Source organism: Urocampus carinirostris, chromosome 6, assembly GCF_059441175.1.
Source record: "Urocampus carinirostris isolate Australia breed hairy pipefish chromosome 6, RoL_Ucar_1.0, whole genome shotgun sequence".
Lineage (NCBI taxonomy): Eukaryota > Metazoa > Chordata > Actinopteri > Syngnathiformes > Syngnathidae > Urocampus > Urocampus carinirostris.
Window position 1 is genome coordinate 8191330 of NC_142354.1, and position 25134 is coordinate 8216463.

The 25134-nt window shown below is 41.2% G+C and overlaps 1 protein-coding gene across 1 annotated transcript; it reads left to right on the forward strand.

Annotated features, from left to right (window-relative positions):
- The first annotated feature begins 383 nt into the window (after positions 1-383).
- On the forward strand, positions 384-25046 carry LOC148363713 (calcium/calmodulin-dependent protein kinase type 1D-like). Its single transcript, XM_088337718.1, has 13 exons — positions 384-530; positions 4869-4978; positions 11510-11635; positions 13595-13669; positions 14754-14892; positions 14965-15088; positions 15153-15228; positions 16476-16588; positions 16671-16749; positions 16827-16914; positions 19918-20222; positions 24032-24123; positions 24191-25046. The coding sequence occupies exons 1-12, from the start codon at positions 405-407 to the stop codon at positions 24090-24092; spliced, it is 1422 nt and encodes a 473-aa protein (XP_088193844.1). The 5' UTR covers positions 384-404; the 3' UTR covers positions 24093-24123; positions 24191-25046.
- Positions 25047-25134: the final 88 nt, after the last annotated feature.

A 25134-nucleotide genomic window follows, 5' to 3' on the forward strand; every position in this document is an offset into this window, starting at 1 on the left:
CTGCGAGTGGTGCCTGGCTTGGCTGACATCAAGTGGACATATTTAACACCGCAGCTCATTTTTCTCTTGCGCTTCTCTCAGTGTCTTCTCGCGGCCCCGATTAAAACCCTTGCCGCCTGTTTGGCCCCTTGCTCTAAGTGATGATCATCTAATGTCAACTAAATGCTAAGTGTTTTAAAAATGCACATTGACATGAGAGTTCAGATATTTTTTGCTTTTATTTAAATCAATACTGTTTTTGTTTAGTTTTCAAACGAGTTTTTTTTTCTTAACCTCTAGGAGCCGCTAAATAGTACCTACCGCCCCCTTAAGCTTCGTCTATAAGTATAAATCTTGAGAACAAGTAAACTTTTGCTTCTATATTACACTTTTAACTCGATAGTGACGCTAGGTAGAATGTGCACATGCGTGTGGCGGCAGGAAGGAATAAGCTCCGCCCCCTTGGCGGGAAAATCCCGCAGAGCGTTTCGCAGGTTCTGTTCTGGAAAACCTCGGAACCGTCAACCATCTCTCTAGAACCGCTCCAAGAGGTAAAAACACGTCTTCATTTACTACTTTTGCATTCTATTTCTACCGAGGCATGACTTTTAGCGTAATAGTTTCACTTTTGAGTGCCAAAAGTAATATAGAAGTAGTCTAGTGTACAAATGAAATGTGCAATATTTGTTTATCCGTCGTATTAGCCGCACGTGTTTCGTTTGGATAAAGATACATTCACACAGTGCTATTTTTAAATATGTCCTTGTACTTAACACTGTAGAAGAAATATAATGACTATGTTTTGACTGTTTTAATGTCATTTCCTCGCATTCTCTTATTGAAAATAACAATGCCATTTCTGTTAAGAACTACGCATCAAGGTCTGCGGTGTAATAGAATATTTATGGGAGCATTATTACTCTATATTATTTATTTCAATTTATTCTATTAATTTTTTCACTCTTTTCCTGTCTCTTTGTCTTTTTCTTTTCTCACGTTCTTCTGATCTTTCTCTCTCTCTTTCTCACTTTATTTCTTTTTTTATTTCTTTCTCTTTCTTTTTATGCCTTTTTCTCCCCCCTCCTCTACCTATTTTACCCCCTCTGTCTCTATTACTCTTTCTCCATTTTTCTGTCTAACCTCTCTCTCTCTTTCCTTCCCTCTTTTTCTCCTACTCTTTTTTTCTCTCTCTTTCTCTTAAACTTAAACTTATTAGTCCGGCCCCCGTGAGTTTTTTTCCCCTTCTTTTGCACATTTTTTTTCCACAAAAAAAAACCATCAAATGAATCAAATGCAACTTTTTGAAAGTAATATGGATCAAAGCGTCATTTTCTTTACACATCTATTAAAAGATAACAATAAGGCTTTTATCAATGCTATTTTTTTAAAATACTGATGCTCCCAACAACGCAGTGGTCATTATTTATGTATCAAGTTATCACATTGTCAATACTGACATTTTTATTACATTTTGAAAAATAAAAAACAAGGCTTTAAAACACTTTTTAGAAAATAACTATGCGCCAAACTCTGCAGTGGAAATTATATATCAAAGTGTTATTACTACGCTGTAACAACATCTATATCTTCCACTGACAGACTGAGGAGATAATTTATCCTCATGCCATGAGGCTCTTTAACTCCACCCGGGGGAGTAAAATCCCACATTAAACCCCACCCCCACATTTGCATTTTACCCTATTTTTAATACAGTGTGTATTTTCCGTAGCACTATTTAAATACTCTATAGCCAAACGTTACATTGGGTATTTTTGTATTCTTTAGCTTTTATTTTATTATTTTATTTTTTAACACAAGGATACTGCTGGAAGTGTCAATTTCCCTTCAGGGATGAATAAACTATCTATCTCTCTATCTATCTACCTAGACTTCTAGACGTCTATCCATCTATCCATCTACCTACCTATCTATCTATCTATCTATCTATCTATCTATCTATCTATCTATCTATCTATCTATCTATCTATCTATCTATCTATCTATCTATCTATCTATCTATCTATCTATCTATCTCTAACTGTTGGAGAATGGAGAATGTACAATTTTTGGACTAAGTTTGGTCAAATAATTTTGGTTTTAAAAATAGAGTTTTTCAAATAAATTATATTTATATATATATATATATATATATATATATATATATATATATATAGATAGATAGATAGATAGATAGATAGATAGATAGATAGATAGATAGATAGATAGATAGATAGATATAGATATAAAATAAAATATGTATCAATTTTATTACTGTTATTACAGTTGTCATTTTCATCATGATTTGGGGTTTTGAATGAATGAATGAATGAAAACTATTCCCAACCCCTTCATCTTCCCTATTACTTACACCACTGATAATAACAACAATAGTAATAATATTAATAATAACAGTTATGATATAAATATAGCAACAATAACAACAAAGTTAACCATAGTTCTAGACGCACTCGTATCATTCATAAGAGCAAACCATTAAGCTTCATACCAGGGGTCCCCCATGTGGCCCCTGCGGGCCCCAGGTAACCCCTGAGAACAGACAAGTATTCCGTTGTAGGGTCATTGCGATTTTCCATGCAGTTTGATTTCTCACTGGACCGAGAAATCATTTGCAAGACCCATCCATCCATTATCCGTACCGCTTATCCTCAGTAGGGTCGCAGGGTGCTGAAGCCCATCCCATTTGCAAGACCAGTTTCTTTAAATACATGAGGAACTGGTTTAAAATGTTTTTTTTTTAAATGAAAGTAATAATAACATAGTGATAATTGCTTTTCAAATAGACTCCGAAACGTATCTAATTTCCAAGCTGTTGTTAAGAATCGCGAGACGTCAGCCTGTCCCGAGTCTGTTGATCTTTGAAAACCAAGATTATGAAGTGACCCAGTTCTGGAACCGCGTCGGGCGTTAATCCGTTACCTGGGCGCACGCATGGAGAAGAGAGAACGGCGTTGAGCTGTGCACTTGGGACATGAGACGCGAGGTCAGGTCCGACGACGGCTTAAGCCGGCGGGTCGTGTGGCAGCTTTTCGCTGTCGCTTTAATCTGGAACCTTAAGGGAGGTTGCGCAAGCCGTGGGAACAAAAAGGATTTGGTTAACACGCCTGACGCACTGGAACATTTACGTAACCGCGCCCCAAAAACAAAAGCGAGGGACAAAATGTCCATTCCGTTGAACCGGGTGGCCTTAATCTTCTCGACTAGGTCTGCAATTTACCATTATTTTAATAATACACAAATCTGTCGATTATTAGGATTTTCCAAAAACTCATTTTGAATTTCCTCACTTATTCAAATATTGACATTTCGGACAATTTCACACAAAAAACAGAATATTCTGGACAATAGAAACAATACACAATTGAAGTGTGTGTAAGATACCTTGACAATAAACAAAAATACATAGAAATGTACGCCAAACACCTGCAAATGTGTAAGATATTCTTTTCCTACCACCTTATACAAAGATCAATACATGAAATTGTGTCATGGTTGCAAGGGCGCCCAATTGGCCGCGCCCATGTGTGTCACGGTGGCCATGGCGCCCAGTAGGCCCCGCCCATGTGGCACCAGCTCTGGCTCATTGACAGATTGGCTTTCTGTCTATTTAAGCTCAGTACTCTCATTTTTCATCTGTCAGTCCTTCAAACGAACCTCTGCCCCACAAGACGTGGGTTCTGAATTGGTCCTGTTTTCCTGTTGGATTTCCCTGTCCGGTATTGTTCCCATTTATGTTGTCATGTTTAATTTCGTTTTCCAGTTTTGTTTCTGTTTATTTTTGTCCTGTTTATTATTTTCCGTCTAGTTTCTCCTGTCATTATCGAGATCCCGATTTGTTTTGTATCCTGTCTGTTCCTTTCTGTCCGGTATCGACCCCATCCGTCCGATATCTACTCGGGCAATTGGAATTGGTCTAGTCATTTCTCTGGTTTTCTGTCTTTCCACGCCAGACCGCTGCCTAACATGCATGACTCCCCATTTCCCGTATAATAAAAGGCTTGTGTGAGAACGTCACGTGATTGGGTTCTGTTCCTGTTCTGGTTCCTGAAAAAAATTGTATATGTTGGTAAATTGTCATCCGCCAAAAATATCCAAACTGTAATCCCACTTTTCAAAATGTTGGGGTAAAATCTTTGACTGTAATAACAGTTCTCAATGTCCAAATAATTGTCATGAACCAGAACAGGTTCAGGACCCAAACGGCCGACGTTATTCACACAGCCCTTTTATTTTACGGTAAATGGGGAGTCATGCACGTGCGGCAGCAGTCTGGCGTGGAAAGACAGGAAGCCAGGGGCCGATGAGATCGATTCCAATTGCGCGAATGCATATCGGACAGATGGGGTCGATACCGGACAGGACGGGACGGACAGGATTGATAATGAAACAGGATATTGAAATAAAACAGGACAAACTAGACGGGAACGAAAACTGAAGAAAAAATAAACTGGACAAAAATAGACAGAAACAAAACTGGAAACCGAAATTAAACCGGACAAAATAAACGGGAACAATACCGGACAGGAAATACCAACAGGAACAGGACTGAGTCAAACCCACGTCTTGCGGGGCAGAGGTTCGTTGACGAACTGACAACAGGGGATTGACAGGACTGGGTTTAAATAGCAGGGAAGCCAATCTGACAACGAGCCGCTACAAGGGCGAGCGACGTGGTCTGACAATCGAGCACTGCAAACCTTTGACGGAGGGCCAGTTCATGAATGCCAGGCTGACACATTTTCAGTCTACCAAATCTGCCACCCCCCCTTGCTTTTTTTAAAAGTCTGGACACCCCTATTTTAAAGTCTTATTTTTTTCTATTTTACTGCTTGTGGAGTATGAAAATATAAATAAATATTTGTACATTTTAGGAGTCTACGGCAACGCGAGCCAGGATGGGGCGGAAAGAGATCGTCTGCACTTGGAAGAAACCTGTCAACAACATCAAGGACGTTTTCGATTTCCTGGGAAAGATGGGATCGTGAGTGCGCTCCAAACCAATCGGCTTGACTTCCCGTCAAGTTTTAACTTTAGTCGACGCCCAAAATAAGGAGGGAAGGCCTTCCTACATTTCTCACCGCCAAATTAGAGTACTTTTTAGGGACTTGCAAAGAAGATTTTCAAATGTTTCCAGTACCATTAAATGAAGAAATCTGGCGCTCAACGGGATAAACCTAAACACTAGCCCCAACCTTACTTTGAAACCCTAAAATCGTTTTAGTATCCTAACTTGCAGCCCTAACCCTATACCTAACCCTATACCTAACTCTATACCTCACCCTATACCTAACCCTATACCTAACCCTAGCTCCAACCCTGTTTCAAACCGTAGCCCTAGCTCTAAACATATTTTAGAACCTACATTCAGTTGAAAACCCTAATATGGAGCTCAAACCCTAGTTCCTAACCCTAACCCTACACCTAAGCTAGCTGAAACCCTAGCTCTAACCCTGTTTCAAACCTTAACCCTACCTCTAAACATATTTTCGAACCCCACATTCAATCTAGAACCGTAATATGGAGCTTAAACCCTAGCACCTAACCCGGTTGCAAACTGTAACCTTAGCTCTAAACCGTTCCTAACTGTGGGGTCTAAATCGACCTCTTACATGTTGTGGGAGAGCTATTTACAAGTTGTTGACGCTAGAAAAGATACACCAAGCATTCGACTTTTTTACAACTGCCAGTTGGAGAGGGGGAGGGGCCAGGACAGGAGGAACTTATTCACATTTGTCTCCTTGGCCGCGCTCCTAACTCTGGGGGGCCCTTCCCCCACCAAACTGCATTTATTTAGGCAGAACAAAGAAAGAGAAAGAAAGAAAGGCCCCTTTGGGCGGTACCAATATTTGAAACAGAAATGTGATACCATATGGTTTCGATATACTGTACTCACTTTTGGGGAAGTACCCTAAGCCCACCTTACACTAACCCTAATACTACACCTTACTCTGGCTGTAAATCCTAACTCGATCTTTAGAACCCTAAATTCAGTTTAGTACTGTCATGATTACTGATGTGACTCAGCTGTGCCCGCTCATTTGGCGCCAACCGCCACGGGTTGTGATTGGCTCCCTGTCCCTATTTAAACCCACTCCTATCTGTCCCCTTTTGTAAGTCCGCCTGCGAACCTCAGTTAGCACTAGGCAAGCCTTTTCCGATCCTGACTCCCATCTGTCTCCGGTTACGACCCGTTTTTGATCCCAACTACGTCTACTCTCCCGTCCTGGCTTACGACTCGTTTCCGACCCCGACCACTTCCCGCCTCCAGCGAGCATCGGATCGTGGGCGCAGCCCTCTTTCTCTCTCTCTCTCTCTCTCTCTCTCTCTCTCTCTCTCTCTCTCTCTCTCTCTCTCTCTCTCTCTCGCTCTCTCTCTCTCTCTCTCTCTCTCTCTCTATTCTTTCAATAAAACTTGTGGTAAACGTTATGCAATTAGGTCGACCCTTTGTGCTGGTCCTGACAAGTACCCTAATGAGGAGCCTAGACCTTAGTTTCTAAGCCTATGTTTGGAACCATCAAAATATCTAAAACCATTATTTGAAGCTCTTAACCTTAGCCTCAACACCTCACCCATGAAACATGGTAACAATTTCAAGCATTTACAAGCACGTCACCTTTAATTCAAGCACGTTTCAACCTCGAATGTTAAATGGTCTGCATTTATAGAGCGCTTTTCAAGCTACTAAAGACCTCTCAGAGATCTCTACAATGTACTTTACACTTACCTATTCACACACACACTCACACACAGATCGCGGCTGTGGCCTGCTTATTGGGGGCATTAGGGGCTTAGTGTCTTGCCCAAGGAGACTCTGTTTCATGTGGGGAAGCAAACCCCGACCCAGAAAAACTGGAGCGAGATGGGCGCCAAGGGCCGCAGGCGGTTATTGCCCAAGACGCACCACAGGAAGTGATTTCCTGATGATAGATAGATAGATAGATAGATAGATAGATAGATAGATAGATAGATAGATAGATAGATAGATAGATAGATAGATAGATAGATAGATAGATAGATAGAGAGAGAGAGAGAGATGGATAGAGAGATGGATAGAGAGAGAGAGATAGAGATAGATAGATAGATATAGATTGATAGATAGATAAGATGAATAGATAGAAATAGATAGATGGATAAAGATAGATAGATAGATAAATAGATGAATAGATAGAGATAGATGGATATAGATGGATAGATAGAGATAGATGGATAGAGATAGATAGAGAGATAGATAGAAAGAGGTAGATATAGATAGATAGATAGATAGATAGATAGATAGATAGATAGATAGATAGATAGATAGATAGATAGATAGATAGATAGATAGATTGATAGATAGATAACGTGTTGACATAGAAAATATAAATAGCGCTACCGAAAGTACAGACTGTAATAAAAAATAAGGTGATATTCAAATTTGGGGGTGGGGTTTCATGTGGGCTTTTACTCTCCCGGGTGGAGTTAAAGAGCCTGGTATGGGGAAGAAATTATTATTAAAAATTATTTCCTCAGTCTGATGACCAAAACAAAAAAACACAAATTTTGCTAAATTTATTATAATCCTTCTCAATTTATTCTATGAATATATAGTTTTTGGGAAAAAAAAAAAAAGAAAATGGCTCATTTGTCTTTTTTTATCAACAATATTATGTGTCATCTGCCATTTATTTTATTTATAGTTTCATATTCAGAGTCTTTTTGAATTATTGATTTAATAATTTGCATATTCTTAATATTTTTCACTGATAAATATATCTAAATATGTTTCTAAATTTTTTATTTTTCTATTTTTATGTATGTTTTATTCCTAGTCTTTCTTTTTCTTATTTTAATAAAAAAATATTATTGAAAAAAATAAATATAGATTTTTTTTCTTATTATTTGCCTTGAAAACACATTCAAATTCAAGCATTTTCAAGGATTTCAAGCACCCGCGTGAGCCCTGTAGAGAAGACATGAATGGCTTTTGAACTTGAAGGAGAACCAAGTGGGAAGCCTTCAGATAAGAGAATTCCACCCCTGTTCTAAAGCCCCGCCACTGGACCCCGTTTTATGAAATCTTAAAAAAATAGAACGGAAACAGGACCCACTCGCGTAACATTTCTCACAAGTTATACTAGAAGAAAGGGAAGGGGTTGCGCCCACAATCCGGGGATTGCTGGACGCGGGAAGCAGGTCGATCTGAACGCGAGTGCTGAGCGATGGCGGTGTCGGGAACGCAAAAAATGGGTCAGTAGCCGGTATAGAAGAGCAAAAACGTGGTCGTAATAGGAAACAAGTCAAAATTTAGGAGAGGAGACGTGGTCGAGATCCAAACAGGTTGTATTTCGGGACAGGAAAGCAGACGTGGTCGAGATCAAAACAGATCGTAGCAGGAGACAAACAGGAGCATAAATCAGGACAGGCGAAAAAGGGCTTTTCGTGTAAAAACAGAGATTCGCAGATGGACCGACAAAAGGGGACTGACAGGACAGAGTTTAAATACTGACAGGGAGCCAATCTGTCAACAAGCTGCAGCTGGTGTCACACGGGTGAGGCCAATCGTGACACTAAGGGCTGTGTAGACCAAAGAACAGCAACACAAGGATGTAACAGGCAAAATAAGGAACGACCGTGCGGAATAAGAGTCAAAATAAGAAACTGGCATCCTTTGCATTTGTCCAATATTCCCAAGCGGATCAATGTCTCATCCCTTTATATAAAACCGGAGCGCTACGCAACCAAAAGAAGACTTGGAACGCTTTCAATCGGGATTATCTCTTCCTCAACGTTATCGACGGGAGCTTTTATAGCGTGGGCGTAATCCGTTCTCTCTTTCCGTCCTAGTTCCGCAAGAAGCAACGCTCCTCTTTTACTTTATTTATTCGGTTTACCTATTCAAGGATTTTCTTTCTCTGTTCCCTTGAAAAGGGTTAACTTAACGGTCACACAAAAAATAGCCCCCTGCTGGGCTGAAGTGGTACTACAACTTTCATTGTCACAAAAGAATTGCGGGCACTCTTGATTTAACATCTTTCGTGACTCATAAATCATGTAATACAACTCGATGAGCTAAGTCGTTGCCAACACTTTCAATCATTGGTTTTAATCGATGCTAACAATTAGTTGTTGCAGCCCTATGGAAAAGCCAGTACTGGACGCAAATAGTCAAAATATAAAAAGCATGAGATTTGAGCCCTTGATTATACATCAAGGGTTGAAATCCTTGAAAATGCTTGAATTTTAAACTTTTCAAAGATTAGAGTGATTGAATCTTAGGTGAAATGCTTGCAAATGCTTGTAATTGTTGCCATGTGTCTTAGCAACAAGAGATGCAGACACTACTCTCTGGTGGCTTCACTTTGGTATTGCAGTTCTCTGATGATTACCAGCATCTGGAATGAGTTTGTATGGCATTGATTTATGAAGTGCCATCGCCCCCTACCGGACACGGTGCATACTACACCTAAACAAGCCACTTCCTGCAACTGTAAATGGAAGCTACATACAGTATTAGTGTTATATTCACGTTTAAATAAATATCTAAAAATCATGTTTTGAAGTTGGAAAAACACCCGTAAATCTTAGAAATATTTGTGGCTCTGCAAAATACGTCATGTCTACTTTGAATGGTACTGGAGAAAATTTACTTATACCTTTATGTATTAATTTATTTTCTTTAACTAGTTTGAGACCCTGGCGGGACCAATTAAACCACGGCTGTCAAACAGAATTGAGTTGGAGGCCCTGAGAGGGCCAAATCGGCTTTCCATAAAGCATTTTGCTCTTCTTAAAGGGACAGTGTTTGATATTTAGATGGCGCTGTAATGTGTAGTGCAAGCGAAAAATGAGTCAAAGGGAGACTACAAACTACAGAGATTTAAATTGAGCAAAAATGACCCTTTTCTTTTCTAAAAGCTTTTCTCTAAGAAAGACAAAAAGAAGGGAAAGGGATTTGGTTTCGAAAAAGGAATAAAAATAGAGAAGAAGAAATAAGGAAAAGAGGCCAAAGAGGAAAACGGGAATGAAAAGAAAAGTAGTGGAAAGAAAGCAAAAAAGAAAATGGAGAGAAAGAAAGAAAAGACAGGAATTCAAGAGAAAAACACAAACATGAAAATTAGGCAATTTTCTTATCCATTTTTTATTTATTTGATTTAAATAATAAGATAAAAGGATGAAAAAAGAAATTTTTTTCATCCTTTTATCTTTTATTTTTTTGATATTTCTTCTTTTTCGGTTTTCCCTTTTCTTCTTTTTTGTCCATTTTCTTTCATTTTTTCATTCTCTTTTCCCTTTAAAATTTGTGGGTTTTGTTTGCATTTTTCACTTTCTTTTTGTCCTTTCTTGTTTTCTCTTTTATTTTTCTCTCTTACTTTTTCATTTTTTTTTTTAACTTTTTGTCTTATTTCTTTTTTTCAGTTTTTCCTTTTCTTCTTTTTTGTCCATTTTCTTTCCTTTTTTCCATTTTCCCTGTGAGTTTTTTTCATTTTTCCCTTTCTTTTTGTCCTTTTTTGTTTTCTTTTATGTTTCTCCTGTCTACTTTTTCATCTTTCATTTCCTTTTTTGACTTTTTGCCTCATATCTTTTTTTTTCACATTTATTTTTCCTGTCTTCTTTTCTCGTCCTTCTTTACGAATGTCCTATTTCTCGTCAAACGTAATAAAGTGCGTTTGGGTCCCCTCGCGTGTCTGTATATTGTCTTCCGCCGTTGCACTTTTAGCACTTATTTAAGCAGCAAACGTGTGATACAAACTGTCCTTTGAACTTTCGCATCAAGGGGGGGGTCCCGAACTCGCGGCCCGTGGGCCGATCGCGGCCTGCATCACACCTTGGCGGCCCGCGCGGTACTGTAAACACCGATCCTGTAGGGGCAGCGTACTTTAGTTTAATCGGGTTATTTTGTCCTGCCGAGGGTAAGCAGCTTAAAGTCTCGGTGTTGTGCTGGTCTGTTCCCCTGTGGGCCCGCGTCAGGCCGTGGGAACATCTCGTTCCCGCTCCCTTAGTGGATTAGCGCCCTTGACGAAATGTAGACCAGCTCAGAAAATATGCATGCAAACGGGGATGCAGTAGTCCTGCCAGGCAGCTAGGGGGCGCTGTCACATACTGACACCCTACCGCGGTACCTTTGACATTTATTCGCTAAGCTCTCACACCAAAATTCTACACGTCATCTTGAAAGGCACCATACTGAATAACGTACGATATACGAATGATTGACGTCCCTGTTTGTTTCTGTAACGACGTCACATATTTCCCCCTTCATGGGGGCGCTGGTGCTCCCGTTTCACAAGCGCTATTTAAAGTAATGCTGCGACCATTGGGATGGATAATAAAGTCAAACTGAATCAAATGAGTTCTCGGAAACACCCGCAAGGTGGCAGCAACTTACCACAATAGTCTGACATAGGCATGCACGTGTGGCAACAGACCAATCACAGGCAAGGAATGACACAGACGGGGCGATAGGATAATTTTAAAATCGTGAGATTCGTCGATCTGTCGGTTAACGGCGTCCCCCCCCTTGTGTTCTCCGCAGAGGATCTTTTTCCGAAGTTTTCATGGTGCGAGAGAAGAAAACCGGGAAATTGTTTGCCCTGAAATGCCTGAAGAAAAAGCACCTGACCCACAGCAACCTGGAGAACGAAATCAACGTTTTAAAGAGGTGAGATTGAGCGGGAACTCTGGCGTGCCGGGAGGTTAAGGCCACGGCGCTCCAGTTTTAGCCCAAATAGCCGGCAAAATCTGCTAAGTCCGATCGGGAACGGCGACGCGTAATCCCATCGGTTGCCTGGAATAGTTTGGCACGGGTGCAAAAGCGTTACCTGCTTTCTACTTATCTTCTGTTGGTTTTTCCCCTTGAGGAAGAATTTCAACACGCAAATGAAAAGGCTGCACGACGAATGAATAAATGAATGAATGAATGAAAAATGAGTGAATTAATAAACGAATGAATGAATTAATTAATGAATAAACGAATGAATGAATAAATGAATGAATGAAGAAACAAATGAATGAATGAATGAATGATAGTTATCCGCCCAATAGTCATCCGACCCATAACGGACGAGTTGTACGGCAAGGGTGTCAGGTGGGTGGGGGTCGTGTACTACAACTCTCATGGGGACCAGACTAGTAGATTTAAGGGAAAGAAATAAATAGAGCTAGGGAGGGTGAACAAGTAGGAGAAAGAGAGAGAAGACAAAGAAAACTGAGAAAGAGAAAAGGGGAGAAAGAGATAGTGGGGGAAAAAGAAAGAAAAATAAACTGAGAAAGAGGTAAAATAGGAAAAAAAAAAGAGAGAAAGAAAGAGAAAGTTGGAAAGAGAAATAGAGAGAAAGAAAAAGACACAAAGAAAGAAAAAGAAAAGGGTGAAAGGAAAAGATGAGAGAGACAGAAACACTGAGAAAAGAGAGCAAGGGAGAGAAAGAAAGACACAGAGGGAGATAGAGAGAGAGAGATAGAAAGAAAAGGAGAGAGACAGAAAGAGACATGGAAAAAAATAAATAGAAAAAAAAACAGAAAGAGATGGAGAGATATAGTGAGAGAAAGAGAATGAAACAGAATAGGCTGAGAGAGAGAAAGGAAGGAGTGAGAATTACAAAGAACAGCTACAAGAGAGTTGGAGAGAGACAGAGAAAGAAAAAACAGATCAAGAGAAGAAAAAGATAGAAAGACGGAGAGAGAAAAGAGAATAAAGAGCCGTGCTCCTTTTCCGTATGTCAACGGTGCTCGTGATACCAAATGACCCTTTATCGATATCAGTCCCCAGAATTAATGTTATCGGTATCGGTAGGAAAACTACAGTTATCATGCAACCTTACAAAAAACTCGTCAGTGCAACCAAAAACTAGAAATCATCTGTAGTTTACTATGCAGGTTCAAACCAAATGATGTATTTTCTGCGAAAACCACGAAAATTAGGAAAAAAGCCGAGCTCCATTTTCGGATCGACAGTGTTGATTTTTCCTCGGTTGTTTATGTCGCGTTGTTGTGGAAGTCGGAGCTTATCGACATAATGAGGACACATTTGTTTGGACAGGAAATTCTGGGCTTGTTTCTCCCGAGTTTAAATGTCAGTTATTAATAATAACACTCGCCTTGGTTTGGAACAGCTTGCGAAGCTGACAGGACTTTGGCTGGGTCAGGGCGACTCCAACGATTTTCTTGGAATCGAAAGAGGACGAAAACATTTTGAGAAAAACATTGTCAATTTTGGGAAGCATTCACCCAGTAAGAGAAAAACAACACGTGATATGGCTGACGTGATGTTTCTGCTCCAGAGGGTATAAGAAAGCTGATTGTCTCTTAGACGAATGAGAACGCTGTTTTGAACGCTGACGAATATCAATAAACAACATCTCCCTCTCCGTCAAACTTCTCTGCTCTTTGTATATATTTCTGGGGCGAGGCCATACGGTCTGCTCCGAAAGCGTGAGCGCCGTCTGCTGGACACGTGCGGTAACAGCAGAAGCACTTTTGACTTCAAACAGATGCTCTTCAACACAACGACAAAATCCTTCTTTTTTTTCAATCCGAAAATTCTCTTGATCCATATTTCACATCAACTGGCTTTTTACAGTATGCGCGCCAAGGTTTGAAGGCCTATTTCCTGTCTTTTCAGAATAAAACACGACAATGTGGTGGGACTGGAAGATTTCTACGAGAGTCGGACGCACTTTTACCTGGTGATGCAACTGTGAGTGAGCCCCCCGCTGGCCATCCCGTAGAACTTTTGCGAGACCCCGGTGGGTTGAACGGTCGGGGGCGGGGCGGAAAAAGAAAGAAAGAAAGAGAGAGAAAGAAAAAAGAGAACGGGACCAAAAGAGGAAGAATGAAAGACGAAAAGAAAATGAGGAAAAAAGTCAAAAAGAGAGAGAACAATAGAAAGTAAGAGAGAGAGTGAGTGAGAGAGAGGGAGAACAAAAGAGAGGGAACATAGATTTCGAAAGAGAACGCAAAACAGAAAGAAAAAGACAGAGAAAGAAGAAACAAGAAATAGAGTGAAAAAGAAAGAAAGAACAAGAGAGAGAGAGAGAGAGAGAGAGAGAGAGAGGGAGGGAGCGAGGGAGGGAGAGGAAGACAGAGAAAAAGAAGAGGGAGACTGAGAGAAAGGAACTACTCAGAGAGATAGAGAGATAAAGAGAAAAAAAAGAGAAGAGAGATTGTGAAAGAGAGAAAAAAGTCAGAAAGAAAGAGAATGAGAGAAAGTAAGAGAGAGAGAGAAAGAGAGAGAGAGAAAAAGGGACAGAGAGAACAAAAGAGAGGGAAAAGATTTCCAAAGAGAACACAAGACAGAAAGAAAAAGACATAGAAATAAATGGAGAAACAAGAAATAGAGTGGGAAAGAAGAGAGAGAGAGAGAGAGAGAGAGAGAGAGAAAGATAGGGAGACAGATAGAAAGAAACTACACAGAGAGATAAAGAGAAAAAAGGAGAAGAGAGAGATCGTAAAAGAGAGAAAAAAGAAAGAAAAGAAGAGACTCAGAAGAGACAGAGAGAAGAGTAAAAATTGTAACTGGACTAAACTTTTGTGCTACTGGGCAACTTTAAAGTCGGGCAACAGAGACTCCCTGAAAAACAAACTGCACAACAAAATCCAAACCAGAAATAGAAACTCTTTAGTTCTCTAAAAAACTGAAATGCAAGACTTTTTCGCTATTGACAATTCTGAAACAACACAGAAACCAATATCCATTAGAATAGGACATTTTTGAGACCCTGGCGGCACCCCAGGGTCTTCACTCAATACCCACTCAAGTCGGACTACGGGTTTGCGCGCAGGGTGTCGGGCGGCGAACTCTTCGACCGCGTGGTGGACCGAGGCGTTTTCACAGAGAAAGACGCCAGCCGGGTCATCAAAGAGGTGCTGGAGGCCGTCAGCTACCTGCACCAAAACGGGATCGTGCACCGAGACCTGAAGGTAGCGCCGAAGCCGCCGCGATCACTCTCAGTCGCGAATGTAAAACCCCAAAAAGCCGTTCTTCTTTCGCAGCCCGAAAACCTGCTGTACTACAGCTCGGACGAGAACGCCAAGATCATGGTGAGCGATTTCGGACTTTCCAAGACCTTGGAGCACGGGGTGATGTCCACGGCCTGCGGTACCCCGGGATACGTCGGTGAGTACCCCCGCCCCCTCGTCGTCAGCCGGGATCCACGAAATAACGGGCTTTTCTTTCCTAGCCCCGGAGGTTTTAGCCCAAAAACCCTACAGCAAAGCCGTGGATTGCTGGTCCATCGGAGTCATCTCTTACATACTGTGAGTCCATTGATTACTGCAGTCGACCCCCGGGATATGCCTACCCACGTTTTCGCATGAGGATGTGGATTAAGATGTTTTTCAGCCCCTCTGTACCCCATTAATCCCACTATCATCACTTACATCCCGTGAGTTGATTGTTTACTACAGTAGCTCCCTGGCATAGGGCGACCCCACCTTACGGCATTTTCACTTAAGGATGTGTAACAAGATGATTTTCATTCCCTCCTTACTCTTTTTATCTCACTATTATCACTTACATCTTGTAAGTCGATTGCTTACTATAGTAGACTTTCAAGATACAGTGACCCCACCTTACAACAATTTCACTGTACAATGTGGAAAAAAATTGTTTTTGTCCCCTCTTTACCCCATTTTTTTACTATTATCACTTTCACCCATAAGTCAATTCCTTATTACAGTAGACACCCAGGATACAGCGACCCCGCCTTACAACATTTTCACTTTACCCTATTTTCCTCATTATTATCACTTACATCCTTTCGGCCAATCGCTTACTTTAGTAGACCCCTGTGATACCTGGACCCCACCTTATGACATTTTTACTTTATGTTGTAAATAATGATGTTTTTTCAGCACCCCTTTAAGGAATTTTCCTCACCATTATCACTCGTATCCTTTAAGTCAATTGCTTAATACAGTAGAACCCCAGGATACGGTGACCCCACGTTACAGCATTTTCACTTTACCATGTGGAGTAAGATGGTCTTTCAGCCCCCCTTTACAGCATTTTCCTCACCATTATCGCTCGTATCCTGTAAGTCAATTGCTTAATACAGTAGACCCCTGGGATATGCACCACATTTTCCTCACTATTATCACTCGCATCTTTTTACTTGATTGCTTAATACAGTAGACCCCCAGGATATGGCAACCCCTCCTTAAAACGTTTTCACTTTACAATGTGGAGTAAGATGGTCTTTCAGCCCCCCTTTAAAGCATTTTCCTCACCATTATCACTCGTATCCTGTCAGTCAATTACTCAATACAGTATAACCTTGGGATACGGTGACCCCACCTTACAGCATTTTCACTTTACAATGTGAAGTAAGATGTTCTTTAAGCCCCCCTTTACAGCATTTTCATCACCATTATCACTTGTATCCTTTAAGTCAATTGCTTAATACAGTAGCCCCCGGGATACGGCCACCCCACCTTACAGCATTTTCCCTTTCCGACACGGATGTTTTTCAGCCCCTGTTTACCCGCATGAATCTCTTTTGCAGACTTTGCGGCTACCCCCCTTTCTTCGAAGAGAACGAGACGCGGCTCTTCTCAAAGATCTCCAGGGCCGAGTACTCCTTCCACTCTCCCTTTTGGGACGACATCTCCGAGTCAGGTAGGAAAAAGGAGAACGCGGAAGATTATCTCGGGGACAAAAAAACAGAAATATCTGGAATAGTTGTACCACGTGTCCACAGCCATGGACTTCATCCGGAACATGATGGAGAAAAATCCCACCAAACGCTTCACCACAGAGGAGGCCCTGCGCCACCCATGGTGACTACTCTTCTTATGAACATAACATTCTCTTTCTTGTTGTGTTCATTTTCAGAATATCTGTTTTTTTCTCCCAGGATCGCTGGCAACACGGCGAAGAACTTGGATATTTATCGTTCCGTATGCGAGCAGATGGAACGGAATTTTGCCAAATCCAAATGGAAGGTCAGTACTGTCGCATTAGATTGGGTGGGAAATCCGTGACTCAGCTGTGCTCACTCTTTTGGCGACAACTGTTGTGGGTTCTGATTGGCTCCCGATCAGTATTTGTACCCAGTCCTGTCTGTCCCCTGTGGTCGTTTTGCTCCTGTCTGTCTCCGGCTACGACCTGTTTTGATCCTGACAACGTCTGCTCTACCGTCCCAGCTTACGACCTCTTTTTGTCCCCGACTACTTCTACTCTCCCGTTCTGGGATACGACTCGTTTCCGACCCCGACTTGCGCTTCCAGTCCCGGCTTACAACCTCTTTTTGTCCCCAAATACTTCTACTCTCCCGTTCTGGCATACGACTCGTTTCCGACCCCGACTTGCTCTCCCAGTCCCGGCTTACGACCTCTTTTTGTCCCCGACTAAGTCTACTCTCCCGTTCTGGCAAACGACTTGTTTCCGACCACGCCTTGCTCTCCCATTCCCGGCTTACGACCCCTTTTTTGTCCCCGACTACGTCTACACTCCCGTTCTGGCTTGCTTACGACTCGTTTCCGACCCCACCACGCTTTGCTTTCCCAGTCCCGGCTACCGACCAGTTTTTTCGTCCCTGAAACCACCATCGCTCGCTACGGAAGATCTACTTCCGTGTTAGGAACACAATCCGAGAGCGACATGCTTCCCATGTCTAGCGTCGGATCGCGGGTGCTGCCCTTCCTCTTTCTTTCAATAAAAATGTGAGACAACGTTACGCGATTGGGTCTACCCTGTGTGCTGGCCGTGACAGATTTAATGAAAGCACAGAGTTTATTTTTTTCAAAACCAGTCTTGGCTTTTTAAAGGTCCACTTTTTTCAGATAATGAGATCAGGGATACCCTTTTCAGTCTCATTATTTGAAGGATTGGCTACATAGCCATTTTAGGTCAAGTCAAGTCATGTTTATTTGTTTGGCCCTTAATCACAAAGAGTCTCAAAGGGCTGCATAGATCAAAGACTATTGCAAACTACAGACTATTATGACACCATCCCCTGATCTGCAACCTACATGAGGGCAAGGAAAATATCAAAAACCTCAACATGAGGAAAATGAAGAAACCTTGAGAAGAGATGGTCTCAAAGGGCTGCACAGACCAAAGATTATTGCAAAACACAGACTATTACGACACCATCCCCTCATCTAAAATCAGTAAACCAAGGCGTGCGCCTTTTAGGTCGTGATTTAAGCCGTAGGGGCGCCACGGAATCCAGGACACTAGCCAAGGTAGCATTAAACTCATTCATGAGTGAGTCAATAGAGCCTTTATACAAAGGAAACGCCGTATATTCTGTTGTCATAATAGTCTGGTTTGCAATAATTGGTGGTCTGTGCAGCCCTTTGAGACTCTTTGTGATTAAGGGCCAAACAAATAAACAGTCTCTCACAGTTATGGAGTTTCTGTTTACTCACAATTTACTGAAAAAACTTGAACACAACACAATCAGAAAAACTTTGGCTAATGCCATGAATTTGTAATTACTCCAAACTGTATAAAATGATCGATTTTGCAGTCCGTGAAAATTGTCAATGGACCAGTCCAAATGCAAAATGTATAGGCACACAAACAGTTTTAAAACACTCTTCTTCTACCCTTCTTAAGAGGACCTGGAAATATTCCATATTTTAATAGAATTATTAGCCCAAGCACCAAAAACGGTCTGCTGCGCTTAGTTTTCTCGGTTTTCCTCACGGGAACAAAAGGCATTTTGTTGGAAGAGTTGAGAAACATCTTTTTCCAGTCCTTGGCAGCATGGGTGGCTCAGAGGGGGAGTGGGACTTGGTTGGTTGGATCCTTTTAGCACCCGGGTGGAGAGAAGAGAAAAAGTACGGCGGCGCAGTGGTTAGCGCATGTGCGGCACAGTTCTGAGGTCGTGGGAACCTCCTGCGTAGGTTCAAATCCAGCTACCGGCCTTACTGTGCAAAGTTTGTATGTTCTCCCCGTGCTTGCGTGGGTTTGCGTGGGTTTCCTCCGGTTTCATCCCACATTCCAAAGACATGCATTTCAGGTGAATTGGTCGGTCTAAATTGTCCCTAGGTGTGACTGAGTGAGTGAGTTGTCTGTCCCCATGTGCCCTGCGATTGGCTGGCAACCCACTGCCCGGAGATGGCTGGGATGGGCTCCAGCCCCCCGCGACCCTGATAAGGATAAGCAGTACAGCTAATGAGATGAGATGAGATCCCTGGAGGGTGTCGAGTATTTCAGATGAGTGGTTCATGAACCGCGAGTCGATGTGTGTCATGATGAAACAGTCAACTTGCTGCAAGGAATTGAAACTTTCCTTCCAATTTTGTTTGTTCAATAATTTTTTTTGTAACATCAAAAAAGTCCAAATGATTAAATTAAGACGATTTAATAAAATTTTTCACTGCACAACTGTTATTTGAGGTCAACAAAAACATTGTGCCAGAAAACAATGATTCAATGATTCATTCGGAAAGAGGGAAATTATAACATAAGAGGCTGTAGTGAATTCATAAGCCCAAAGGTGAGAACCACCAGGAAAAGTTTGTGTGTGTCTGTGTGCGGAGTCAAACTTGGGAACAATTTACAAGACGAGATCAAACAATGTCCAACTATTCACTTGTTCAAATGTAAATACAAAAAAGTAAGGTATTGGCGCCATCTGCTGGGCCAAAGTGGTACTACAACTTTCAGTGTCACAAAAGAATTGCGTGCACTTGTATTTCCATTGAGTCATGTACTTAACGGAGAATAAGATTCCTCGTTCAAGATGGGTGGAATCCTATGTTGGCCTGGAGAGGTATGGGTGCCACCAGGCTATACTTGCCTAAGACACGCCACAGGAAATGGTCCCCCTACCGACCGGGTGCTAAAAGGATCCAACCAACCGGCGGATCATAAATCACGTAATAAAACGAATCGATGATCTTATTAGTTGCCGACGCTTTCACTCATGGTAATCGATGGTATCAATGAGTTGTTGCAACCTGAAAACCGACCTCCATTTTGTCTCCTTGCAGCAAGCCTTCCACGCCAGCTCTGCCATCTACCACATGAAAAAGTTGCGATCGTCCCACGGCGAGTTAAGCTCCGCCCCTCTCTCCTTGCCCCACATCATCGTCCAAACCTCCTCGGAAACGGAACTCCGACCCGACGTGGATCCCAACGGGAATCCGCTAGGGGCCCGACCCGCCGGGGGTCCCGCCGGGGGTCCCGCCGGGGGTCTCTGCCCTCCGACGGGGACCCACCGCAGCGAAGCCAACTACCTGCTGGCCGAACCCAGGGAGGTCCGATCGTCCGACTCCGAGGACGGCGCCGATTTCAGGTGGGATCGCTTTTTCTCCTGTTTGGAGGAAATTGCTTTGAGAATTTGGCCTACAGGGGCGGTTACCCCGGATTTTGAGGGTCCTGAGCCCCCAGATCAGGGGTGGGCAAACTACGGCCCGTCGGGGTTCTTCATCCGGCCCGCCGAACCAAAAGACTCAAAATAGAATGAAGAGAATTTACATATAAATATATATATATATATATATATATATATATATATATATATATATATATATATATAATATCGTAAATAAAGTACTAATAGTCTTTGGGTGCCACCTTGGTCCTTTTGCGTGTCTGCAAGAAAATTACTACAAAATAAATATTACAATTTTAAATGAGTTACAAACAGGGGCTTGCCCTATTATTCTGATAAGGAAAAATACTACTACAGTAATACTACGATACAAAAAAACTATGACAGAAATATGACATAAGGAACACTACACAAATACAACAACAGTAATGTTTAAAAATAAATAAAGGAATACGACAAAGATACAAGTATGGAAATACTACAAAAATACTTCTAAAATAATACTACCGTACAAAAAACTATTACAGAAATATGACATCAGAAACACTACACAAATACAACAACAGTAATATCTAAAATTAAACTAAATAAATACGAGAAAGATACTAGTACGAAAATACTACAAAAATACTACGACAGTAATACTACCATACAAAAATACTAATCCAGAAATTTGACATCAGAAACATTCACAAATACGACTGTAATATTTAAAATTAGACTAAAGAAGTACGAGAAAGATACTAGTATGGCAATACTACAAAAATACTACTGTAGTAATACTACTATACAAAAAAATTGTGACAGAAATATGACATAAGGAACACTACAAAAAACAACAACAGTAATATTAAAAAAAAAAGAAATAAGACAAAGATAGTAGGACAGAAATACTACAAAACACTACTACAGTAATACTACCATACGAAAATACTATTACAGCAGTATGACATCAGCAACACTACATAAATACAACGACAGTAACATTTCAAATTAAACGATAGAATTACGACAAAGATACTAGTCTGGAAATGCTACAAACATACTACTAGAGTAATACTACGATGCAATAAAACTATTACAGAAATATGACATCAGAAACACTACACAAATACAACGACAGTAAAATTTAAAATTAAACTAAAGAAATATGACAAAGATACTTGTCCGGAAATACTACAAAAATACTCCTAAAGTAATGCTACCATACAAAAATACTATTACAGAAATATGACATCAGAAACATTACACAAATACAACGCCTGTAATATTTAAAGTTAAACTAAAGAAACACGAAAAAGATACTATTATGAACATACTACAAAAATACTACGACAGTAATACTACCATACAAAAATACTATTCCAGAAATATGACATCAGAAGCATTCACAAATACGACTGTAATATTTAAAATTAAACTAAAGAAGTACGAGAAAGATACTAGTATGGCAATACCACAAAAATACTACTATAGTAATACTACTATACAAAAAAAATGTGACAGAAATATGACATAAGCAACACTACACAAATACAACAACAGTAATATTTACAAAAAAATAAAGAAATATGACAAAGATACTAGGACGGAAATACTTCAAAAGTAACACTATAATAAAAATAGTTGGAATTCCCATCTCTGCAACTAAACTCCGGTCAAAGTGTTAAAAGAAACACTTAGCTATATGTTTACCATTGAGGACACATGCTAAAAGCTAGCGCGTTAGCTTACCCTTGATTAGTATCCAGCTGTTCGGACCTGTCACCCTCTTGCAGGCTTTTCTTCGTGATATGACTCGCTACTCTAAAATATTTGTACCCTAACAGCTGTACAATACAAACACATATTGGACATGGTGTGACAGACCAGGAACGGAGACGGGACCCAATTGCGTTCGTTTTACTCAGCTTTATTTAGTTGGGGGAAAGGACTTGCATCCACGATCTGATGATCATCGGTCAAGGGTAGTAGATAGCTGGGAACGCGGAAGTGGCACTTCCGTGTTGAGCGACGGCAGTGTCAAGAGCGAGAAAAAACAGGTCGATGGCCGGGACGGAGCAGCAAAAACATAAACAGGTCCAGAAAAGAGGTCGGCAACGGGAATCGGACGGAGAACAGGGCAGGATAGAGTCAGGAGTCACAATAGCTTGCCTAGCGTGTAGCGTAGGTTTGCAGACGATCTGATAAATGATGACAGGAAGGCGGGGGTTTGAAAAAGAGGAAGGAGCCAATCAGCGTCCAAGGGAGCAGACTCAGGTGCCCCGCAGCAGTAATCGTGACACATGGATTAAAAAAAACACACAAGAAAAACACTTGAGTTTCCTTGTATGATACACTCAGCACCTAAAGTTGAATCTCTACAAACTTGGAAAGAATTTCTTTAAAAATATAATTAATAAACAAAAACAGTATTTAAGTCTCACTTAGTGAAATTAGTGTTTGAGCGCCATTTTTTTTTTGAGGTTGCAGTTCATGAACTGTAGTGGAAATGAAATCCTTTTTTTGCTTCTCAAGATTTCTTCATTTTCCTCATGTTGAGGTTTTTGAGATTTTCCTTGCCCTCATGTAGGTTTTAGATCAGGGGATGGTGTCATGATAGTCTGTACAGTCTTTTTGTAATTCAGGGCATCACTAATGAACATGACTTGACATCAACTTCATCATTTTTGTTCCGTCGAGCTCCCGCTGGATTTGTTTGTCGACTGTACCCAGACAACTGACCACGGGGCAGAATTACGGGTAGATAGATAGATAGATGGATAGACAGATAGATACTTTATTCATCTCCGTAGGGAAATTCACACTTCCAGCAGTATCCTTTTGTTGTTTATTAAGAGATTAACAGGATGGCCTCGGGGTGCTGTGTTCTCGTTTAGCAAAAGCGGAGTGGATGACGTCACATGCTAGGCCAAAAGTTCGATGTCCCTGCAGCAGATGGAAATCTTAGTGCCCAGGGTTACGCCACCTCGTGTTCACGTCGATAGCGAGTCCGCCTCCTCTCCGCTTCCGGGATGCTAGACGTGAGCCACGTTTCCGTAAAACACAGCAAACCCTGTACGCTTTGATGTTTTTCACCAGCACAGCGAGTTCGTAGGTCTTATTTGGTAGAGTTCACTTTCACCATGATTACGGACGATACCGAAGGCTTATAATGCCGCTAGCCGCTTAGCTAGCTCCGGCTCTCCATCCACGATTTCTTCAGGATAAGGAGTTGATTCCTCATATAAACGCATTTTTGTGTGTTAAAACCCATAAACATAGGCTTGAAAGTAATCCAAAGTGTAGTTGTCAAACGGGACGAAAAACACAGAAGATAGAAGCAGACACTTAAAACAATAAATCACAAAAAGGGCAAAATAACACTGAGCTGCTGGAAAGGCTGCCGCCCTAACTGGAAAAAATAGTTTTTTGTTCAGGTAATACGCTGACACACAGTAGCGGGGAAGATATTCTCAGAAGTCGGCAGTGACTGATGTTGTGTTTTGACCCAGGACCGTGTTTTGGAACCTCGACAGGGGGCACCAAAACAGTGGTACCGGGTACCAAGAACAAGGTACTTTTCTTTAATGGAAAACTCAAAAAGGCATGGCGAGGAGAGCTGGAACTGTATTGCAAAAGCACCTTCAGAGATGGGAATGTTGATGTCTGTAGCTGTGATGGGGGAGGGGGAGGGTATCCGTGGCAAGAGCTCACCCTACACACCTATAGGGATGAAAGTTAGCCGTAGCGCTGACTTTTAAATTAACATTTGTTTTTTTTCTTCCTAGGTTGGGGGCCGGAGGCAGCAAGGCCTCACCTCTTCAGTCCGGTGTCTGTTCCATCATGTGATTTGCTCAGCAAAACAGGAAGCCGTTCTCGAGTGAGTCTCGTTTTTGTTTCTCAAAATTCCGTCTCCAAACTCAAAGACCAATCTTTCCCGTTTCCAGGAGACAACAGCAGAAGGCGTTCAATGACTTCTGGAGCGTCGGACGCCCTCTCAACTGCAGTATTGCACATACTTAGTTTTTGGGCTGTCTAAGTTGAGTGTTTCCTGAAAGATCTCACATCATTTGTTAAAAAATTTGCACATTTGAGATTTTAAGACTTAATCTCATCTCTATCCCCTTAATTCTGCCCCTTACTCTTGCAATGTGTGTTCAAAAGGAGAGAAAGAGTGTTCCATTCCTCCACAAACTGAGGGGAAGGGGGAAAGGGTCAGGAAATATGTTCCCAAGTCTTAAAAGAATCATTGCCTTGACCCTCACTAAGAAAGTGAAAGGTGGAAGAGGAAGGTAAACAAGACCAGGTGACTAGGTGAAAGGGAAAGGCTAAATCCCACTATACCCCTTCCCTCCATTTTTCCCTTACTCTTCCTATGTGTGTAAACAGATGAAAACTGCTCAATTTCTCCGAAAACTCAGGGAGAAGAGTAAGGATAGGATTTATGTCCCTGATTCCTCTGATAATCATTCCCTTGCTTCACGAAACAATTTCTTCAATAAAGAAAGGGGGATGAGGAAGAATAACAAAACAAAGTGGCTAGGGGAAAGGGGAAGAAATGGGATTAAGCCTAATCTAATAATCTTGCAATGCATTCATTGCTATATTCTGGAAAATATAAACACAGTCAATGCCCCGATACGTCTACGGATGTGGCAAATTGTAGAAAATATTTTCAAAGTATTATCCGGGTTTGTTTTTTCATTCAATGGATCTCAACATTTGCAACATTCCCTCTGTGAATCACTGAATGTATTTATCAAGTGCCACAAATCCATATTAAAATTCTGCAAAGCGTTGTAATATTGTGGAATGTATTTTTTAATCTTTTTTTTCCTCAATAAATAGTAGAGTCTGCTTCTTCTTGTCATAAAACTTTGCCGTCGCTCTG

Coding starts and splice junctions, on each gene's coding strand:
- LOC148363713 (XM_088337718.1), top strand. CDS start 405: ATGCGTGTGGCGGCAGGAAGGAATAAGCTCCGCCCCCTTGGCGGGAAA. Junction 15,089..15,152: donor CGGTACCCCGGGATACGTCG/GTGAGTACCCCC, acceptor TTTCTTTCCTAG/CCCCGGAGGTTTTAGCCCAA. Junction 16,750..16,826: donor GAGGCCCTGCGCCACCCATG/GTGACTACTCTT, acceptor TTTTTCTCCCAG/GATCGCTGGCAACACGGCGA.